The sequence below is a fragment of the Diachasma alloeum genome, unplaced genomic scaffold (genome assembly GCF_001412515.2).
Source record: "Diachasma alloeum isolate Michigan unplaced genomic scaffold, Dall2.0 Dall_scaffold_00296, whole genome shotgun sequence".
NCBI lineage: Eukaryota > Metazoa > Arthropoda > Insecta > Hymenoptera > Braconidae > Diachasma > Diachasma alloeum.
In genome coordinates this window covers 95,749-112,455 of record NW_021680435.1, presented here as the reverse complement: position 1 = coordinate 112,455, position 16,707 = coordinate 95,749, and the positions used below count along the sequence as shown (strand labels likewise).

Below are 16,707 nucleotides of genomic sequence, written 5' to 3'. Positions count from 1 at the left end.
AAAAAAAAATCATCAAAAAAACCACTTAATTTGTTTATAACTATTAATTGCACGCACTTACATAAAAAATACCACCGGATTCGGATTTCTCATACCCGAAAACATAAGAAAACACCTCAAAACCTGACCGCACTAGAAGTGCACACGGGAAGGGGGTATTGCGTGTGGACTAAAGGCCCAGGGAGAGACCCAGAGAGGGAAAAACGAAAGTGTGATGCTGAATTTCAATCGAATAATCCATTAACAAAATCTTCACCCATTAAAACGTCTGAATAATTTTTTATTGTACTAAATGGCAAATTATTATTCTCATCAGTACTCCTAAGAATAAAAAAAAAGTTGACAAAAAAAATGAAGAAAAAAAAATTTGTTTCCGCTTGAATTGCGTCAAACAATCGTTTTTTGACTATTTCATTTTCCCCTACTGTTTCATTTTTCTCCGCTGTTTCATTTTGCCCCACTGTCTCCTACCCAATAGCATCGTAGTAGGCTCCCGCCGATATTTACTGCGATGATTTTAGCGACATTATGTGCGATAGTTGGAGCACCATTATGTACGATAATTTGAGCAATGATCATTGCAGCCATGAACCGATAATTTTATCAACATTAAGAGCGATGTTAACTATCATATCAAGTCCCATTGACAACTGCGTCATCGTCTCCAATCATAACGGTAGTCAATCGCAATGTAATTGGCTGAAGCATTGAAAAATTCTAATGTTCATCATTTAAAAGTCTATTATCAGAATTTAGTAATTTTTGTTCCATTGGATTCCCGATTTTCTATTCTATATCTGCCTGCAATTTGTAAACAAGGGGCTGACGTCACCCTGTATAATAAATTAATTATCACCTTTGAGTCGATTCTATAATCCTTTAAAAAAATTAATGATTTTATAGGAAATTCAAGAGATATTTTTCGTAACTCCAGATATTTTCTGTAGAAAAAAAAATCTCCTGATGTTTTATCTAGAAATTGCAATATAAGAATAATTTAATCCTATTTTACTAAAGATGAAAGAAACGTGACGTTGTGGTTTTATATCGAAATATCTCGAAAATGCCTGACCGCTAATCCTCAATTTTGATTGGTCAATGAGTCACGTGAAGTAGTCGCTGAAAAAAATCCCCAGTATCTTCTAATTCTTCAAATGGCAAAATTTTTTTCTGCGTCATATTTTTCATTTTTTCATGTGTGACATTTATCTTTATATCAAAAAACATATCCAAATTGCCTAATTGTTGATCATGAGAAAAAAACATAGTATTTCTAAATTGTTTTAACACAAATTATTCTTCACTTCCCAAATTTTAATTTTTTCATATTTATCATACGCACAAATGATCAATTCTTGGTTCTCAGATTTTCATACATAAATTCTAAACTCTACAAAATTCATGAAAATTCTTCGATTTCCCAAATAATTCGAGAAAAATCTTTGAAGAGCTACAGTTATCTGGAAAACTGGAATTTTCCGAAGAATTCAAGAAATTTTTCAGTTTTTTGAGAAATTAATTCATAACCCTCCCCTCATTTTTCAACAATTACAGATTTTAATTAGATTATTTTAAAAAGTAAAAAAAAGAATTCATCGAAAATTAGAAATTATTCATTGATGTTTCACTCTTCATTCTCTTCATTCTCTTAATTCTCTCTAAGTCATCAATATTTATAAAACATCTATGAGTATATGAAGTTTAATAAATTCGATTTCTTCATTTCCACAACAAAAAGATAAGCGCGCGCACAGATCTAGATCCATGTTATTGAATACTAGTATTCAATAACACAAAATGTAAACAAGTAACTAGTTCATGTTAGCTTTCATCCCTCCAATGAAAAAAATAATAATTACTCTATTCCAAGGTCCACTTCTGGTATTCCCGACAGCATCTGATTTGACAACATCTCCTCACTCCTGTGGGCAGAACTCTGTCTCAGATGCTCGGGAACTGCCTGGAGAGCAGCCTCCTCAGGTGAACAGTAATTCCTTCCCCCAGACTGCCCACTCGAAGGATCATTACTCGACGTATTTTTTCTTTTCGATAGTTCCTCCTCAATGTATTTCACCCTAAACAGAATGACGGGGTTTTTAATAAAATTTTTTGAATGATTATGAACTGTCCAAAGCGTTGGAAATTCTTCCTGCCATCTGGATTGGAAATGTCACTCACATTTCTTCATCCTCATCACGCTTGTTCGTTTCCGCGTTGAACTGTGTGCCTATGCCAGTATCATAGGCATCATCTTGCTTGAATTTTGCATTCTTGAGGGCTTTCATGTTGACCATACCCCCGGATTTAGTATTGAAAGGATCTGAAGACTGAAAATGCAAACAAGGGTTCATTTATAAGAATGATAACTCGAGAGCGTTAAGGATATCCGAGGGTGAATGGACCAGTGATCAAAGCCGTTCAGTGCCCGAACTAATTTATATATGGGAGAGTGGGGCAAAATGAAACATGGGGGAAAATGAGAGAGTCGAAAAATGACTGTTTGACGCAATTCAAGCAAAAAAATTTTTTTTATTTACTTTTTTTTCATTCGTGAGAGCACTAATGAGAATAATATTTTTTCACTCAGTGGAATGAAAAATTATTGAGAAGTTGTGATGACGATTTTGTCAATGGATTAAATCAAAACAGGGGGAAACTCAGAGGGGGAAAAAGGAAAATGTGGTGGTGAATTTCAATCGAATGAACAAGGAAAAGTGTTATCGGCCTAATCTAATCCATGGAATTATAATTAATTGAATTATAAAGCGAGCAGAAAACTATTATTCTGATCAGTACTCCCAATAATAAAAAAAGTTGATGAAAAAAAAATTTAACGCCCACGTGTACTATCTTTCGAATGTTATCTGGAATTTTTTTATCTTTCGTAATCCAAAATTATCAATTGAGTGGTACATCATGTAGAAATTCCCAAAATTTATGATAGAATGGTAAAAAGAAAAATGGAAAAAATTCTGAACTTTTTCAAAGAGTGTTTTTAATTGAGATTCAGAATGAGTTGAAAAAAGTGGAAATTACAAATATCTGATTCACTGTGGCAAATTATCTATTAGCTGTCATTTTCCATGGTGGATAACAAAACACTGACTCCTCATGGGAAGGGACAGCTAGGCATCTCAATTTTCAAAACAGTGGTATGTCATCTGCCATTTTTATGCGATAAAAGTGTGATTAAAAAACTTTTTCAAAGAGCCTTTTCCGTAATAAATGTCTGTGTGCAGTGTGGGAAATGATTTACGAAATCACTCTTCCCCCTGGATGATATTGGGTTACAGGCCGCCATTTGTCACCGTAAATCCGATACATTTTTCAATTTCTTGTTATTCAACTTATTTTGAATATAAATTAAAAATGCTCTTTGAAAAAATTAAGAATTTCTTCTCTTTTTTTTTTTATTATTCATTCATAATTTTTCAAAACTTCTGCATGATGCAGGACTCAACTGACAATTTCGGATGACGAAACATGAAAAAAAACATCGAGATAACGTTCGAAAGATAGTACACCCGGGCCTTAACAAAAGAAATTTGTTTGTTTGAATTGCATCAAACAGTCATTTTTAGACTGTTCCATTTTGCTCCACTCTCCCCTATTTATGCTAAAATAAATGCGGAAGGCAATGGAATGAAACGTTTGTCTTCTTCAAAAGCGAATATAATGTTCTAAAATTCAATGAGAACCTGTGAAACATGCCTATATTCAAGTTATTATTTAGTCTTGTACATTCGATCACTAGTGTTTGACTGAACAGATTTTCGATATTGAATTTTAAAAATCTTTCTCCCGAAATTAGGTAGAGTAACTAGCCCTGTCCCAATAGCCGAACTTTTTTGCATATTCAACGTATTTCTTAATTTCTGGAATTTATTATTTGGCACCACATTTTGGCAGTTTCTTCAGACAAACAAATTGCCACATCTCATTCGAAGCATGAACTTATTGCATGCTCTAAAGTCAAAAAATTGTTAGATCCTGAAATTATTGTTCATCGCAATGATTTCATTATTGAAATTGAAAGATATCTCTTGCGATTTTTTCTTGATATAATTTATCGTCAGGATTCGTACACATACGTTTCATCACTTTCATTGATGAATAAATTTTCCACTTACATTAGCTACTTCTGCAGTTCCTTGTTCACCAAGGGCTAGGCCGATGATATTAACCCCATTTGGACGTTGTCTCAATTTCTGAATAGTTTTCATCTCCTCCACTTTATTCCTAGTAAAAATAGCATTGTTTTTTTTGGAAAAGTATTCTATTAGTAGTAATGGAGTGTGAAGGGTATGACAGAAGGGCGGGAGGATGGGGGGGGGGGGGNGGGGGGGAGAACGGTATGGAAATTTCGGAAAATTACAGGTTTGAGAACTTTAGATCTTGAATTCGTCCCCGAAATTTAAAAAAGCAGATAAAAACCGTTTTTAGGAGAATATGCAATAGTCATTTTTAGAATTTGATATGGGCTCTTCGGGAACATACAATTGTGTACCAAAAAATCGGAGAAAAACTTGAAACTTTGTAAACTATCATTTTTCGCTTCTGCATGGGAGTTGATTTTATTCGAGTTATACAAGAAATTTTATAAGAAATCCAACACAATTGATTGAAAAAGAAATATAGGAAATATAGGTCATTTGAACAAAATAATATAAAACGATAAATGAAATACGGCAGAAAAAAATGATGTACAAAATGACACGCAGGAAAAAATTTAATAGAACAACCTAGCGAATTCGTAAGACAATTCTATTGAATTTCTATTGAACTTTCTATGAGTTTTTGACCGATTCTATTGAAATGTTCAATAAAAAATATTCTACAGAAAAAGTCAATAGAATTCGATTTTTCTATACAACTTATTCTATTGAGGAATGTTCTATAGAATTTCCTCGGCTCAAGTTATCTAAGTCTTTTCATTCTATTTTTATTTTCCGTCCATCAAGAAAATCAACCAAAAAAACTTGGAAATTTTGAGGAAATTCTATAGAAAATATCGAAATAGAAACACAGAAAAGTCAAATTCCATTTACTTTTTCTACAGATATCTTCTAGAGGAGGCTGGGGTAAAACGGATACATTTGACTTTTTTAAAAATGTTAATGAGAGATTGAAATGTTGATGAAATTTAATTTTTTTTTTTCAATACAAAGAACAATTCTTTCCCTTTGTGACGAGCATAACTGAACTGAACTGAATTGATAAATTTATTTCCGAGTTATGCACAATTTTAAAAAAGTCTAAAGTGTCCATTTTATCCCACCCTCCCCTATTCAGAACTTCAATAGAATCGGCCAAAAACTAATAGAGACTTTAATAGAAATCCAATAGAACTGTCTAGTGAATTCACTAAATTTTTCTATTAAACACTTTCACACGTCGATATGTTATATGAACACAAAAGCACTTTTTCATTGGTTTAAAATCATATGCATACCCTTTGAATAGAAATAATTTTGTGTGAAATGTTCTAAACGAATCAATTCAAAGTTTTTAATGGCTAATTGAATTTGAGATCGTGCTGAAAAATTTATGTCAAGCAAAATCTTGAGATATTTTTGGAGCAAATTTCAATTTTTGGAGCAGAGTAACCCCGCTATAATACCCTCAAACGAGACTGATCAATTTTCCTCCCAAGGGCGGGAGTGAAATTCATTCATCTGCTCTAGTACTTCATATTCCAATAATTAAAATAATAATCATAAACTCTATTCAAATTGTTTTCTGAAATATTTACCGAACGGAGGATTCTTTCTCCTCCTCATTTCCACTCTCATCGGAGTCCTGTTGACGTTTTCTGAGAGGTTTATTTCTTATTCGCTTCTTGAACTCAACCTTTTCCATTGTTCCTTCACTTTCTCCGTTCATTTCCCTGGATAAATTGAAATTAACCGAAGAATTTCCTTCTCACACACTCTCTGATGATTGACTTATTCATTATGAGGTTATATTATTGTTGTGTAGCTATTGTTATTATTATTATTCTCTACTCCATCTGGTGTTGACTGGTAATACTAACAAGGGCGTCGGGTAGTTCCGGTATTTGAATACGTGTTATTCTTGTGTTTTTTGCATCCGGATGAAGCATTGCATTCGTCAAATCCAAAATGTCCAATTTTTTGTGACAGGATAACTAATTTTGTCCTGAGGAGTTCGAATATGCTATTTTCATCACACAATCTGTAAAACGTCGTTTACATTTCACTACACTTCGTGTCTCTGAGACGCCATTTACGGACATTGTGAAGAAATAGTGTATTCTGCACATAGGACGGAAAGTCAAGTTTTTCCTGCTCGAAGTGCACACCCTATTTTTCGTCATATGTGCACGGAAAGTTCGATTTTCCTTCCCCAAATGACGGGAGGGAAGTGGCTTATTTCATTCCTCGGATTTCCGTTGTTTTTGACGATCCTTGAAATGACATATAACCTACGTTCCTCCCTGCATTTACGAAGAAAAATCGAATTATACCCTGCAGTTATGCCCAAAAATAGTTTTCGTCACTAGACCCGATAAACTGCGTTTTTAACCTCGCTTCGCTCGGTTAAATCGCGGTTGTCGGGCCTACTGACAAAATAGTATATTTTGTTAGGAGTGCGGAAATAGTTATTTTCATCACAAGGTCCACAAAGTATTTTCTGACGAACGTGGCTTTGTAGGCCGAGCTGAAGGCTCGGCCTATAATCACATTCGTCAGAAAATACTTTTGGACCGTGTGATGAATGCAATTTTTCGTCAGAAGGCCCGTAAACCGCGATCAAACCGAGCGAAGCGAGGTTAGAATCGCGGTTTACCGGGTCTTCTCACGAAAAGAGTTTTTTGGCTCGTGGGAGCACGAGCCGAAGGCGAGTGATATAATCCCACGAGCCAAATACACTTTTCCCACGAGTATCGCACGACGGCGCATAAGCACTTGCGTGAGGTGTCAGTACACTCCGATGCGTTTCTCGGCCAACTCGATGGAGATAGAGAATAGTTCAAATGAAAAATATTCGCCATTAAATTTTACATATAATTCGTTTTTTGAAAATTTTCCCTGCACCTAGCCGTTAATGAGATATTAACGTTTTTGTGTTGCATAATGGGGCAAACTACCTACGTTTTCGTTTATTACAGTTCCGCGAGTGAATGGTTCGAGATACGAAAAAAATATTTCGGAGTCCGTAAGATTCATGTGTGGAATTCATGTTTTTTGGATCGCTACTTTCAAATTTTTCGGTTATTTTTTTTTAACGGGGTGTTCTCATTGTTATTAACAATTTAATTGTTTAAATCGCCCTAGCACCTAATCTATGCGAGGTAGAAAATAAATCAAATTATAAATTATTGAGACCTCTTGGGCTTCGCCACCTGCTCGCTCCACTCGCCAACCCTTCGCGGTTATCATGCGACCCATTAGGAGCGATTGGTTTGTTTTTAGAAAAAGGCCACGGTCAACGCCGTAAAAGCCCCATATCACCAATGACCCTCACATGAACCCCATATAACTCTTATTTTGATCTTCATTCTCATCTGATCTCATTATTATCTTACTCTTATTCGGACCCTACTTCTCACATTTATCCTGACCCTTATCGTGACCCTAATTATGACCTTACTCCGGATCCGTATCCTGAATTTAATCCTGAACCCTTATAACGCTTGGTTTCGAGTCTTAATTTTTCGGCTTATTTTTTATCGCCGGAGTATGAGCCCCATATGACCCTCATATGAGACCCATACATGACTTCCATATGCTCCTTATATGATTTCCACATCACCCCTATATGACCCGTATTCTGAGCCTTACCGGGAAGGGTCCCGATAAGGCTCAGAATTAGGGAATTCTGACCCCTATCGGGACCCTAATTCTGACCCTTGTGACCCTTGGTTTCGAGTCTTAATTTTTCGTCTTAATTTTTATGACCCCCTTGATTTCAAATCTTAATTTTTCGTCTTAATTGTCTTAATGATCCCACATCACTCCTATACGACCCGTATTCTGAGCTTAATTTTTCGTCTTAATTTTCATCGCCGGAATATGACCCCCATATGGCTTTCATAGGACACCCACGTGATCCCCATATGTTCCTAATATGATCCCCACATCATCCCTAGTGACCCGTATAATGATCCGGCCTTACCCCGACTCTAATTTTGACCCTCGTGACCCTTGGCTTCGAGTCTTAATTTTTCGTCTTAATTTTTATGACCCCCTTGATTTCAAATCTTAATTTTTCGTTTTAATTGTCTTAATGACCCCACATCAGTCCTATATGACCCGTACTCTGAGCCTTAATTTTTCGTCTTAATTTTTATCGCCGGAATATGACCCCCATATGGCCCTCATATGACACCCACGTGACCCCCATATGTTCCTAATATGATCCCCACATCATCCCTAATGACCCGTATAATGACCCGGCCTTACCCCGACTCTAATTCTGACCCTCGTGACCCTTGGTTTCGAGTCTTAATTTTTCGTCTTAATTTTCTATCGCCAGAAGTCGATTTGGATTTTTGTAATATTGAGACGATGCAATAAGGAATGTTATTTTTTTAAATGTTAACTTCTTTAAATACTAGTAAACATTTTCCTAAAGCACCATAGAAAGTTTCCTGAAACTATAGACCACAACAGACTGCAGTGGCCGGTGGACGAGTCACGATTTTAATGTACAGTGCAGTCGAAAAGGTAAAACGTGTATTTTTCACTCCGTAATGTCGCGCGTTCCATCCCCACCACCGCGCTTACGCGCCCCGCCCGATATACGACTCAGTAAAGAGCTAAAACACGGTCAAACACACTCCCCGCGACGTATTATTCACAACGTAAGCGTCCACTTGACTGAATTGATTCAAACTATTTTTTTTAATTCTGGAATTATTAAAACAATCCTCTTTCAGCCAGCTGGAGATTATTACCGAGACATTCACCAGCTTTATCGAGGGAAACGAGAAGTGACTTTTGGTACGTGAGTAATTATTCTGTTCTCCTCAATGATATTGGTTCACGCCTTTGATGACTCCATCCATTCACCTGTAGCTTTTGTGGGAGTCAAGAATTTTTTTTTCTGGGTTCAACAACAATTGAAGGGAAATAGTGCTCTTTTTACTCGTTCTTTTTGCATTCTGTTGTTGCATTGTGATGATTTCAGTTGAAGGAATTTTGAACGGAATGTCATGACTAATGAGATAATTCCAGTAATTAAGTGGCGACTAGTGAGAGAAAATTTTCGGAAATAGTTAAGGTTCATTTCCGAGTGACGAGGTTTACGAGAATTCGGGAGAGAATCTTTCTTTCATCGTGGAAAACTTTGAAATCTGTCAGAAAAATTTACTCACAAATTGTGTCAACACTCTTTCTTCCTGAGGTATTTGAAAAGTAATAAGAGGGTGGTCATGATAAATGTTGAATGTAAAATTATTTCGATGACGAAGGGTTTCATGGGAAAATTTCAGAAGAAAGTTTCAAGTCGACGGATCATGTTCAAATATTAAATGCCCTGATTATTATCATCACGTATGGACAAATTCAATAGAAAAACTTGTCGAATTCGTTTGAAAATTCGATTGGGATTCTATTAAAATTCTAGGGAATTCTCGTTAAAATTCTATTTGTTTTTTGCGCTCATTCTGTGAGATATTTGATTGGAAAAAGTCAATAGATTTCAATTTTTCTATATGAATATTCTCTTGGAATTTTTTCTATGAGAATACTTGGGCATGAATTGTCCTAGTTTTTTTCACTCGGATCCTGGAATGCAAAATAAAACAAATTACAGCAGAAAAAAATTGAAAAATCCGTGCCCAATAATTTTAATAGAAAAAATCTCAAGAGAAAAATTCAAACAAAAAAGTCGAAATCTATTGACTTTTTCCTATCAAATATCTAATAGAATCTGCGTAAAAAAATGAATTTTAACGAGAATTCCCTAGAATTTTAATACAATCCCCATAGAATTACATAATAATAATAATAATGCGATAAAATTTTCTGGAATACATGGAGAGAGTTTTCGATTACCCGAATGAGATTTCGAATGACTTTTGTTTTTTGTGTTTATTTTGATCACAAAAAAACACTTTTCATTGAACTTTACCATAATTCCTCTTCATTTAATTCTATAACTTGTGAATTAAGGAAAAATATATATATATAATAAAAATAAGAATGGATAAAATTGAATTAATCCAATTGTGAAGACACAAATTGAAATAAAATAAAATAGAATAAAATAATATCAGTTAATCCAGAATCGCGAGTTTCTACAGAATTCGAATAGAATTTTCTAGCGTATTCGCTAAGGTTTTCTATTGAATTTTTTCATGCATGATATTTCGTTGACTGCATTAGGAATTTCGTGAAGTGTGAAAATAAATTTCTTTGATGGTTAATTAAAATGCACATAAAATTAAAAAAATGAAATAATGAATTTATTGTTTGCAGATGTAAGTGAATCTCAAATTATCTACATACCTAAATAGAAAATGTCAGACGTCTTAGCGAATCGTGATGCGTGGAAGGAGTACGAATACAACAGAGAACACCAGATTTATTCAAATTTTACACCGTTCTATGTGACAGTCGCCATATTTTCTATCATAGGTGGAATCATATTCATCTTCAACATCATTTGTTGCTCCTGCTCTCGTTATAAACACTACTGGCGGGACAGACACACGGGTAAGATTTATTATACGAATTTACTTACTGACTAATATTCTAAGTGTACTAGATACAGCGTCACGTTCCATCTCCACGCACGAAAAAATTTAATAGAAAAACCTATCGAATTCATTAGAAAATTCGATTGGATTTCTATTAAACTTCCTATTAGTTTTTGGCTAATTCTATTGACATGTTCAATAGAAAACATTCAATAGAAAAAGTCAACAGAATTCGATTTTTCTATATAACTTATTCTTTTCATATATTTTCTATAGAATTTGCTCGACTCAAATTTTCCAAGTTTTTTTCATTTTATTTTTCTTTTCTTCTCATCAAGAAAATCAAACGAAATAACTTAGAAAATTTGAGCCGAGGAAATTCTATAGAAAATATCTCAATAGAATAAGTTGTATAGAAAAATTGAATTCTATTGACTTTTTCTACTGAATATTTTCTATTGAACATTTCAGTAGAATCGGCCAAAAACTAATAGAACAGTTCAATAGAAATTCAATAGAATTTTTTAACGAATTCGATAAGTTTTTCTATAAAATTTTTTCGTCCGCGTCATTGAATGAAATAAAACTCTTTCTTTCTTAGATTTTTACGTTCATTCCAATAATGCTGTTGTTGGATATTAATGACACCCATTATCCATTTGAATGACAAATTTTTAATTATATGAAATGCATAATCCATTCATCCTAAATGAAATCTCTGTTAGATTCCAAATAACGATTATTACATTAATTTAGTTAATAAGAGTATTCTTTCCGCCATATAAACAATGATTTCATTCCTAACTACACTGAGAGAAAGATTTCGCAGTTTCTACGGAATAAAATAGAAATTCTTCCTACACCGTGGTGGCATCAGTTTTCGAATAGTTAAGGGGCATCCAACAATATCGGATTATCCGTGTTTTTTTCTGTCAAATGTGAGATATCAACTTTTAGAAGTTATTTCACATGTTTTTCCGATAGAAAGACACTTGAATTTGAATGATAAAGTTTGGAATTAGACGAATATTCGCGAAAATAAAACATAGTGTCCCGAACCCAGATTTGGAATGTCCAAAATCGACCCACTCCAGTTGACGAATAACGTGGGCGCAGTTTTCGACTAAAGCGAATTAAAGGGGTTTGAATAATCGAGGACAAATTTGAGTACACTAGAATAGTCAGCGCGCGTATTTCCTACGCCATGGTGCTTAAAGTAGCTCTACCCTTACGGTAAATTCAAAAATTATTGAAAACTGCAAAAAAATTGCAGAAAGCTCGATTAGATTCGGAATTCTAATTTTTTTCCCAATTTAATTATCGTTTTGGTTTTTCAAAAAAGAAATGTTTAAAAATCAGGATTTAACCCAGTGTCTTATGCGAAAATCAACATTTCCATTGTAATCAAAGATTAAAATCTGGATTTTTTTTCATTAAATGTGAAAAAATCAAGAATTTTTTTGATACCTCATAAAAAATAATCCACCGTTTTGCAAACAAGTTTTATTATTTATTTATAAGAGGGAAATGTTTGACAAATATCAATATTTCGCAAAATTTAATTTAGATAATACTGACTGGGTTTGAATTTTTTCAAATTTTTTCCATGCAATTTAGTTGAAAAATTAAAAAACTGGAAATATCCAAAAGTACAGCGTAGCCCGGCCGAAGGGTAGAGCTACTTTAATGTATGTCAATTGTAGTGAATAATCTTATATTAAATTTCTGAAGTTAATATCAAAGTTTCCGAAGGAAAAGTTTCAGGAATGTATTCTATTTTTTTATATACTAGGAAAAGGGCGCGCGCTCCGCGCGCTTTTAATTCATGGCCCTCAAGTTAAGCTAAGTTATTATCATAGATGATTAATAATTATTTATGGCCCATACTTTTCTTTAAAGATCGTTTTCACTATTAAAAAAAGAATGGCCTGTTTTTTGTCAACAATTTTTAAAACCATTCACTTTTGGACATAATTGGAATTTTAATGGGATGTGGAGGACTTGAAAAATTTTATATTATATATATAATATGCTTATATTTCATATATAATATAATAATATAATTATTTAAAAAAAATATTGATAAAAAATGAAAGTATACATATGAAATATTTTTCTATGTATATTTTTTTATTATAATATTAAATACATTTATATATATATGAAAATATTAGACAATCTTTATATAAAAAAAATATAAAGATATCAACAATATATCTAAAAATTATATTTAAAAAAATGAAATGAATGAAAAAATAAAAATGTAAATATAATTTTTTTTAATATCATATATTATTTTGTCGTTATTATAATATATATAATGGATAATTAATACATCTAATTTGAAAGAAATTAAATAAAAAGGTATTTAAGTTTAAGGTGGAAATATTCCTAAGCATAGGCATGGCGGAATAGATTGCTGACAAAAAACGTTACATTCTTTTTTTAAAAGAGGATAATTCATCTAGCGTGACTTTTTTTAAGCCAATTTATTCGGCGTATTGTGTCAGATTTTTTATAAACGATGATACAATGCATCAAAGTTATTACGATAATACGATACTATATTATATATACTATGTATAATATACAATATATAGTCGAGTGCTATATGTATTATAAACTATAATGTGCATAATAAAAAAATGAAATAATAAATTGATAATAATAATATGCATAATGTATTATAATATAGTATACTATAGAATATAATATAATAAAGTATTATCATGATATCTTTAATGTATACTATCATCATTTATGAAAAATCTAATGACACAATACGCTGAATAGATTGGCTCCAAAAAACGTTACACTGGATTTTTTATTAACGGAATACGTATGGACACGGTCTGAAATAGTTATTTTCGGACTTTTTGGATCATAATGGGTCGATATAACACGAAAAATTCAAAACTTAAATTTGAACAATTACAATGGTTTCATCCGGAAGTAAAACTAAATCGTAATTGCTATTATACCCTGTTTTCAAAAATTTTGAAAAAAAACCTCTGTAGCTCAGAAATTGGAGACCATGGACTATTTTTAATGCTTCAAGCATCTGCGGCGCAAAGGAACAATGAACCATTAATTTTTAAACAATTAATTTCAGTGGCGAAGCGATTTAAGTCGATTTAGACTGTCGGTCAGTTTTTAATTAATAGCTCGGAACCTAAGGGAGATAGCAAATTTTTTGTCATAACCTTTTTTGTGGAGTGAATTGAGTGCTGCAAAAAAGGTTATAATGAAAATTTTGCTATTTCTCTTAGATTCGGAGATATTCCTCGAAAACTCAGCGCAGAGCTGAGCCAACTTTAATCGGTTCACCGCTTCACTACTGATTTTCTATATAATCGATCTTCAATGCCTGATAAAACTCACTCCAATACCCAGCGAATTTTAAAACTCATAGTAGTCCCCCCTTAATAAAGAATGTTATTATTCATGAATATTAATGAAATTAAATTTAGGACTAATTTCTAATAAATGTTTCTCCCTCTGTATAAATGGAGGAAACAAAATTAATAATTTCATTTGATAAAACCAAGGAAATCGTTGGATTCATCCACTGTGGGTAGTGACACCCCACAAGAACCCGCCCCTGGACCTCACCCCAATAAGAAGAGGCTTCAACGACGGGGTTGTGTACTCATTGCAACCCGGTCAAGCCTATTCAACCCGAGGATATCCCTCCCAAGGGACGCATTACTCTGAATCAGTGCAAGGGGACTTGGAGGCCCAGTACGACTCCAGATTAGGTACACCACAGCCCCAAGAGTACATGGAACTCCACAAACGGGAGAGTGAAATTTGAATTGTCACTACATTTAACCGAATTATCTCAGTCCATTGATCAATCGTTCCAGCGATTTCTGATCGTACAAAATAGTTTTAGAACTTAACAGTCAATTGAGAGGGGAGATTTAGAATATCAACAAACTTCTTCTTTGAATTTGAATTCAAAGTTTCGAATTTATACGAAAGTTTTAAACGTATTGGGAGAAGAGAGAGAGAATTCTATTATAAATTTGAAAGTTGGAGTTGCAATCTGCGGGCGTATTTGCACAGTGGAATCTGTACGATTTGAGAGTTTTCAGAGTTTTCTTCACAGGAAAAATGAGTTTCCACATTTTTTGGCCAGCCAGCGCCTGCCTCGCCATGTTTATCATTGTGGTTATTATGATTATGCTGAAATGGGGTACGAATTTCTGTGAGAAGTACTCGCCCAGGCGACCTTACTATACATCAGGGTATGTGGATGGCGGACATGCTTATGCTCGTGATGTTTCAGAATCTATTGCATAGGATTTTTATTCAGTTTCTCTCAGGAAGTGACGGAGAACAGGATGAAACGAAAATTCCATGTGTATTATGATGAATTTTCCTAAATCGATTCTTGTCTGAATTATTCAGAGAATACACTGATAGAAAATTTATTTTTATTGAGATGTTTCTTTCTTGAAACAAGTATTATACATTTGAACCAATTTCAAATAAATAAGATCTTACGGTGAATATCAATTATTTCTTCTCGGGATACATTTACTTGAATCAAATAAAATAGTCCTGGGCGTCAAGTCACATGTATTCACCACAAAAATTGAAAAGTTCTATTTTTTTAAACCTCATAATCTCCAGTCGAGCAATTTTCTACTTTCATGAATTGATCAAAAATTCGTACCTAGGAGATGATTACATTGAGGAATGAATTGAATGTTGTTTGCTCGAATGAAACCGATGTTTAAATTGGGCTTTCCGTATATCACATTGGACGAAATTTGTGATATCCAAGTTTGTGTAGAATTTTCGTAATCTGTGATTCGTTTATTGTAAATTAATGCATTTTTTTTAGTCAAGAAATATAAACTTCTTTCAACTCGACGACATTTTACTACAATCTCAAACATTTTCCGCGTAATAATATTCATCCTGATTCGACATACGAAATGCTCACTTCAATTATAATTGACTTGGAATAACGTATGATCGTGTTGATTGAGATAACAACGTATTCAGTCATAAGAATAATTTTGATTTTTGAATAAACCAACGAATTTTTGGAGTTAGCAAACTTTTGGCTAAAAAGAAATCAAATACTCTCATTATTGCGACAAATAAAAGAAACTTCAATTCTAGAGAAGTTCGATTTCTGCCAATAAATGTATCTCAAGAAGAGATAACTGGTATTCACTATGAAATCATATTTATTTGAAAATTAACAACCAAATGACAGTTGGTTCAAATAAAATTCTCTTGATAAAACTAATTTTTTCTATCAGTGTTGCGTGCATGACATTTTAAAAATTAACTTCACTCATTTCATTCGGGTGTAGAAATTATTTCGATCGTGTCTCGACAAGCGAATATTTCAGAACAACCATAAAAGAAAGATATTATTCTAAAAAATTATGTTCTCTCGGCAGCTCACTGCAGATTGAAATTCAATGCAAAGATGAAATCATCACGAAACCATCCCGTCATTGTCCGTCAAAAATTGTAGTATAGAATTTATAGAATTGAATTTAGCAGTCAATTCCGTCCAATTGTAGCACGAAGAGAAAGAGCAAAATCCTCTTATACAGTTTTATAAAGGTTTTAAGAAATATTTAACTTTTCGAATTTTGAGATTTTTGCTTGATATATACGCAGTGCCTTACGAATTAATTATAAGGTTTATGAATTACTTACAAGAGATGCAAGGAGAGAAATCTGTTGGAACATTTAACCTGCTGTTGTTTATTTCAAACATACCAAAGGCGAATTTAATCTCTTGCTTCGCTATGTAAGGAAGAATTCAGTGATCTGATGCAGCGCCACAAAGTGTTATGATCTGATTTTTACCATTCCCTCCTGTACTCCGTCCAATTGTATTTTTATACGTTTTTTATGGTTTTGGAAGTGATAGAAATATGTAATGAATTGTGTCTTGGTGTTTTTGAGCGAATCCAAATAAAATTTTATTGATTAACATGAGTAATTTGTGATTAATCATATCCAGCCTTACATTTATTCTTATTTAAGCGGAAACATTACTACATATA

The 16,707-nt window shown here is 33.3% G+C and overlaps 2 protein-coding genes across 3 annotated transcripts in view; one reads left to right on the top strand and one right to left on the bottom strand.

The window, feature by feature from the left end:
- Positions 1-5,958, bottom strand: part of LOC107039316 (telomere length and silencing protein 1 homolog) — a 10,651-nt gene extending 4,693 nt beyond the window's left edge. The window contains exons 1-4 of the mRNA XM_015258873.1: positions 5,753-5,958; positions 4,131-4,239; positions 2,179-2,327; positions 1,860-2,075 (exon numbers count right to left, since the gene is read on the bottom strand). Coding sequence (XP_015114359.1) covers positions 1,860-2,075; positions 2,179-2,327; positions 4,131-4,239; positions 5,753-5,883 — 605 coding nt within the window. The 5' untranslated portion in view covers positions 5,884-5,958. The remainder of the gene's footprint in view (positions 1-1,859; positions 2,076-2,178; positions 2,328-4,130; positions 4,240-5,752) is intronic.
- A 2,822-nt stretch (positions 5,959-8,780) lies between these two features.
- Positions 8,781-14,782, top strand: LOC107039317. 2 transcript variants are annotated; one of them, XR_003783082.1, is made up of 4 exons: positions 8,781-8,827; positions 8,903-8,966; positions 10,446-10,447; positions 10,605-10,686. XR_003783082.1 is itself a non-coding variant. In XM_029126192.1 (3 exons), the coding sequence occupies exons 2-3, from the start codon at positions 10,487-10,489 to the stop codon at positions 14,478-14,480; spliced, it is 462 nt and encodes a 153-aa protein (XP_028982025.1). In that variant the 5' UTR covers positions 8,840-8,966; positions 10,446-10,486; the 3' UTR covers positions 14,481-14,782. The 2 variants fall into 2 exon arrangements, 1 of the variants encoding a protein (XP_028982025.1); XM_029126192.1 differs by lacking the exon at positions 8,781-8,827 and adding an exon at positions 14,215-14,782 and having other exon boundaries at positions 8,840-8,966; positions 10,446-10,682.
- Positions 14,783-16,707: the final 1,925 nt, after the last annotated feature.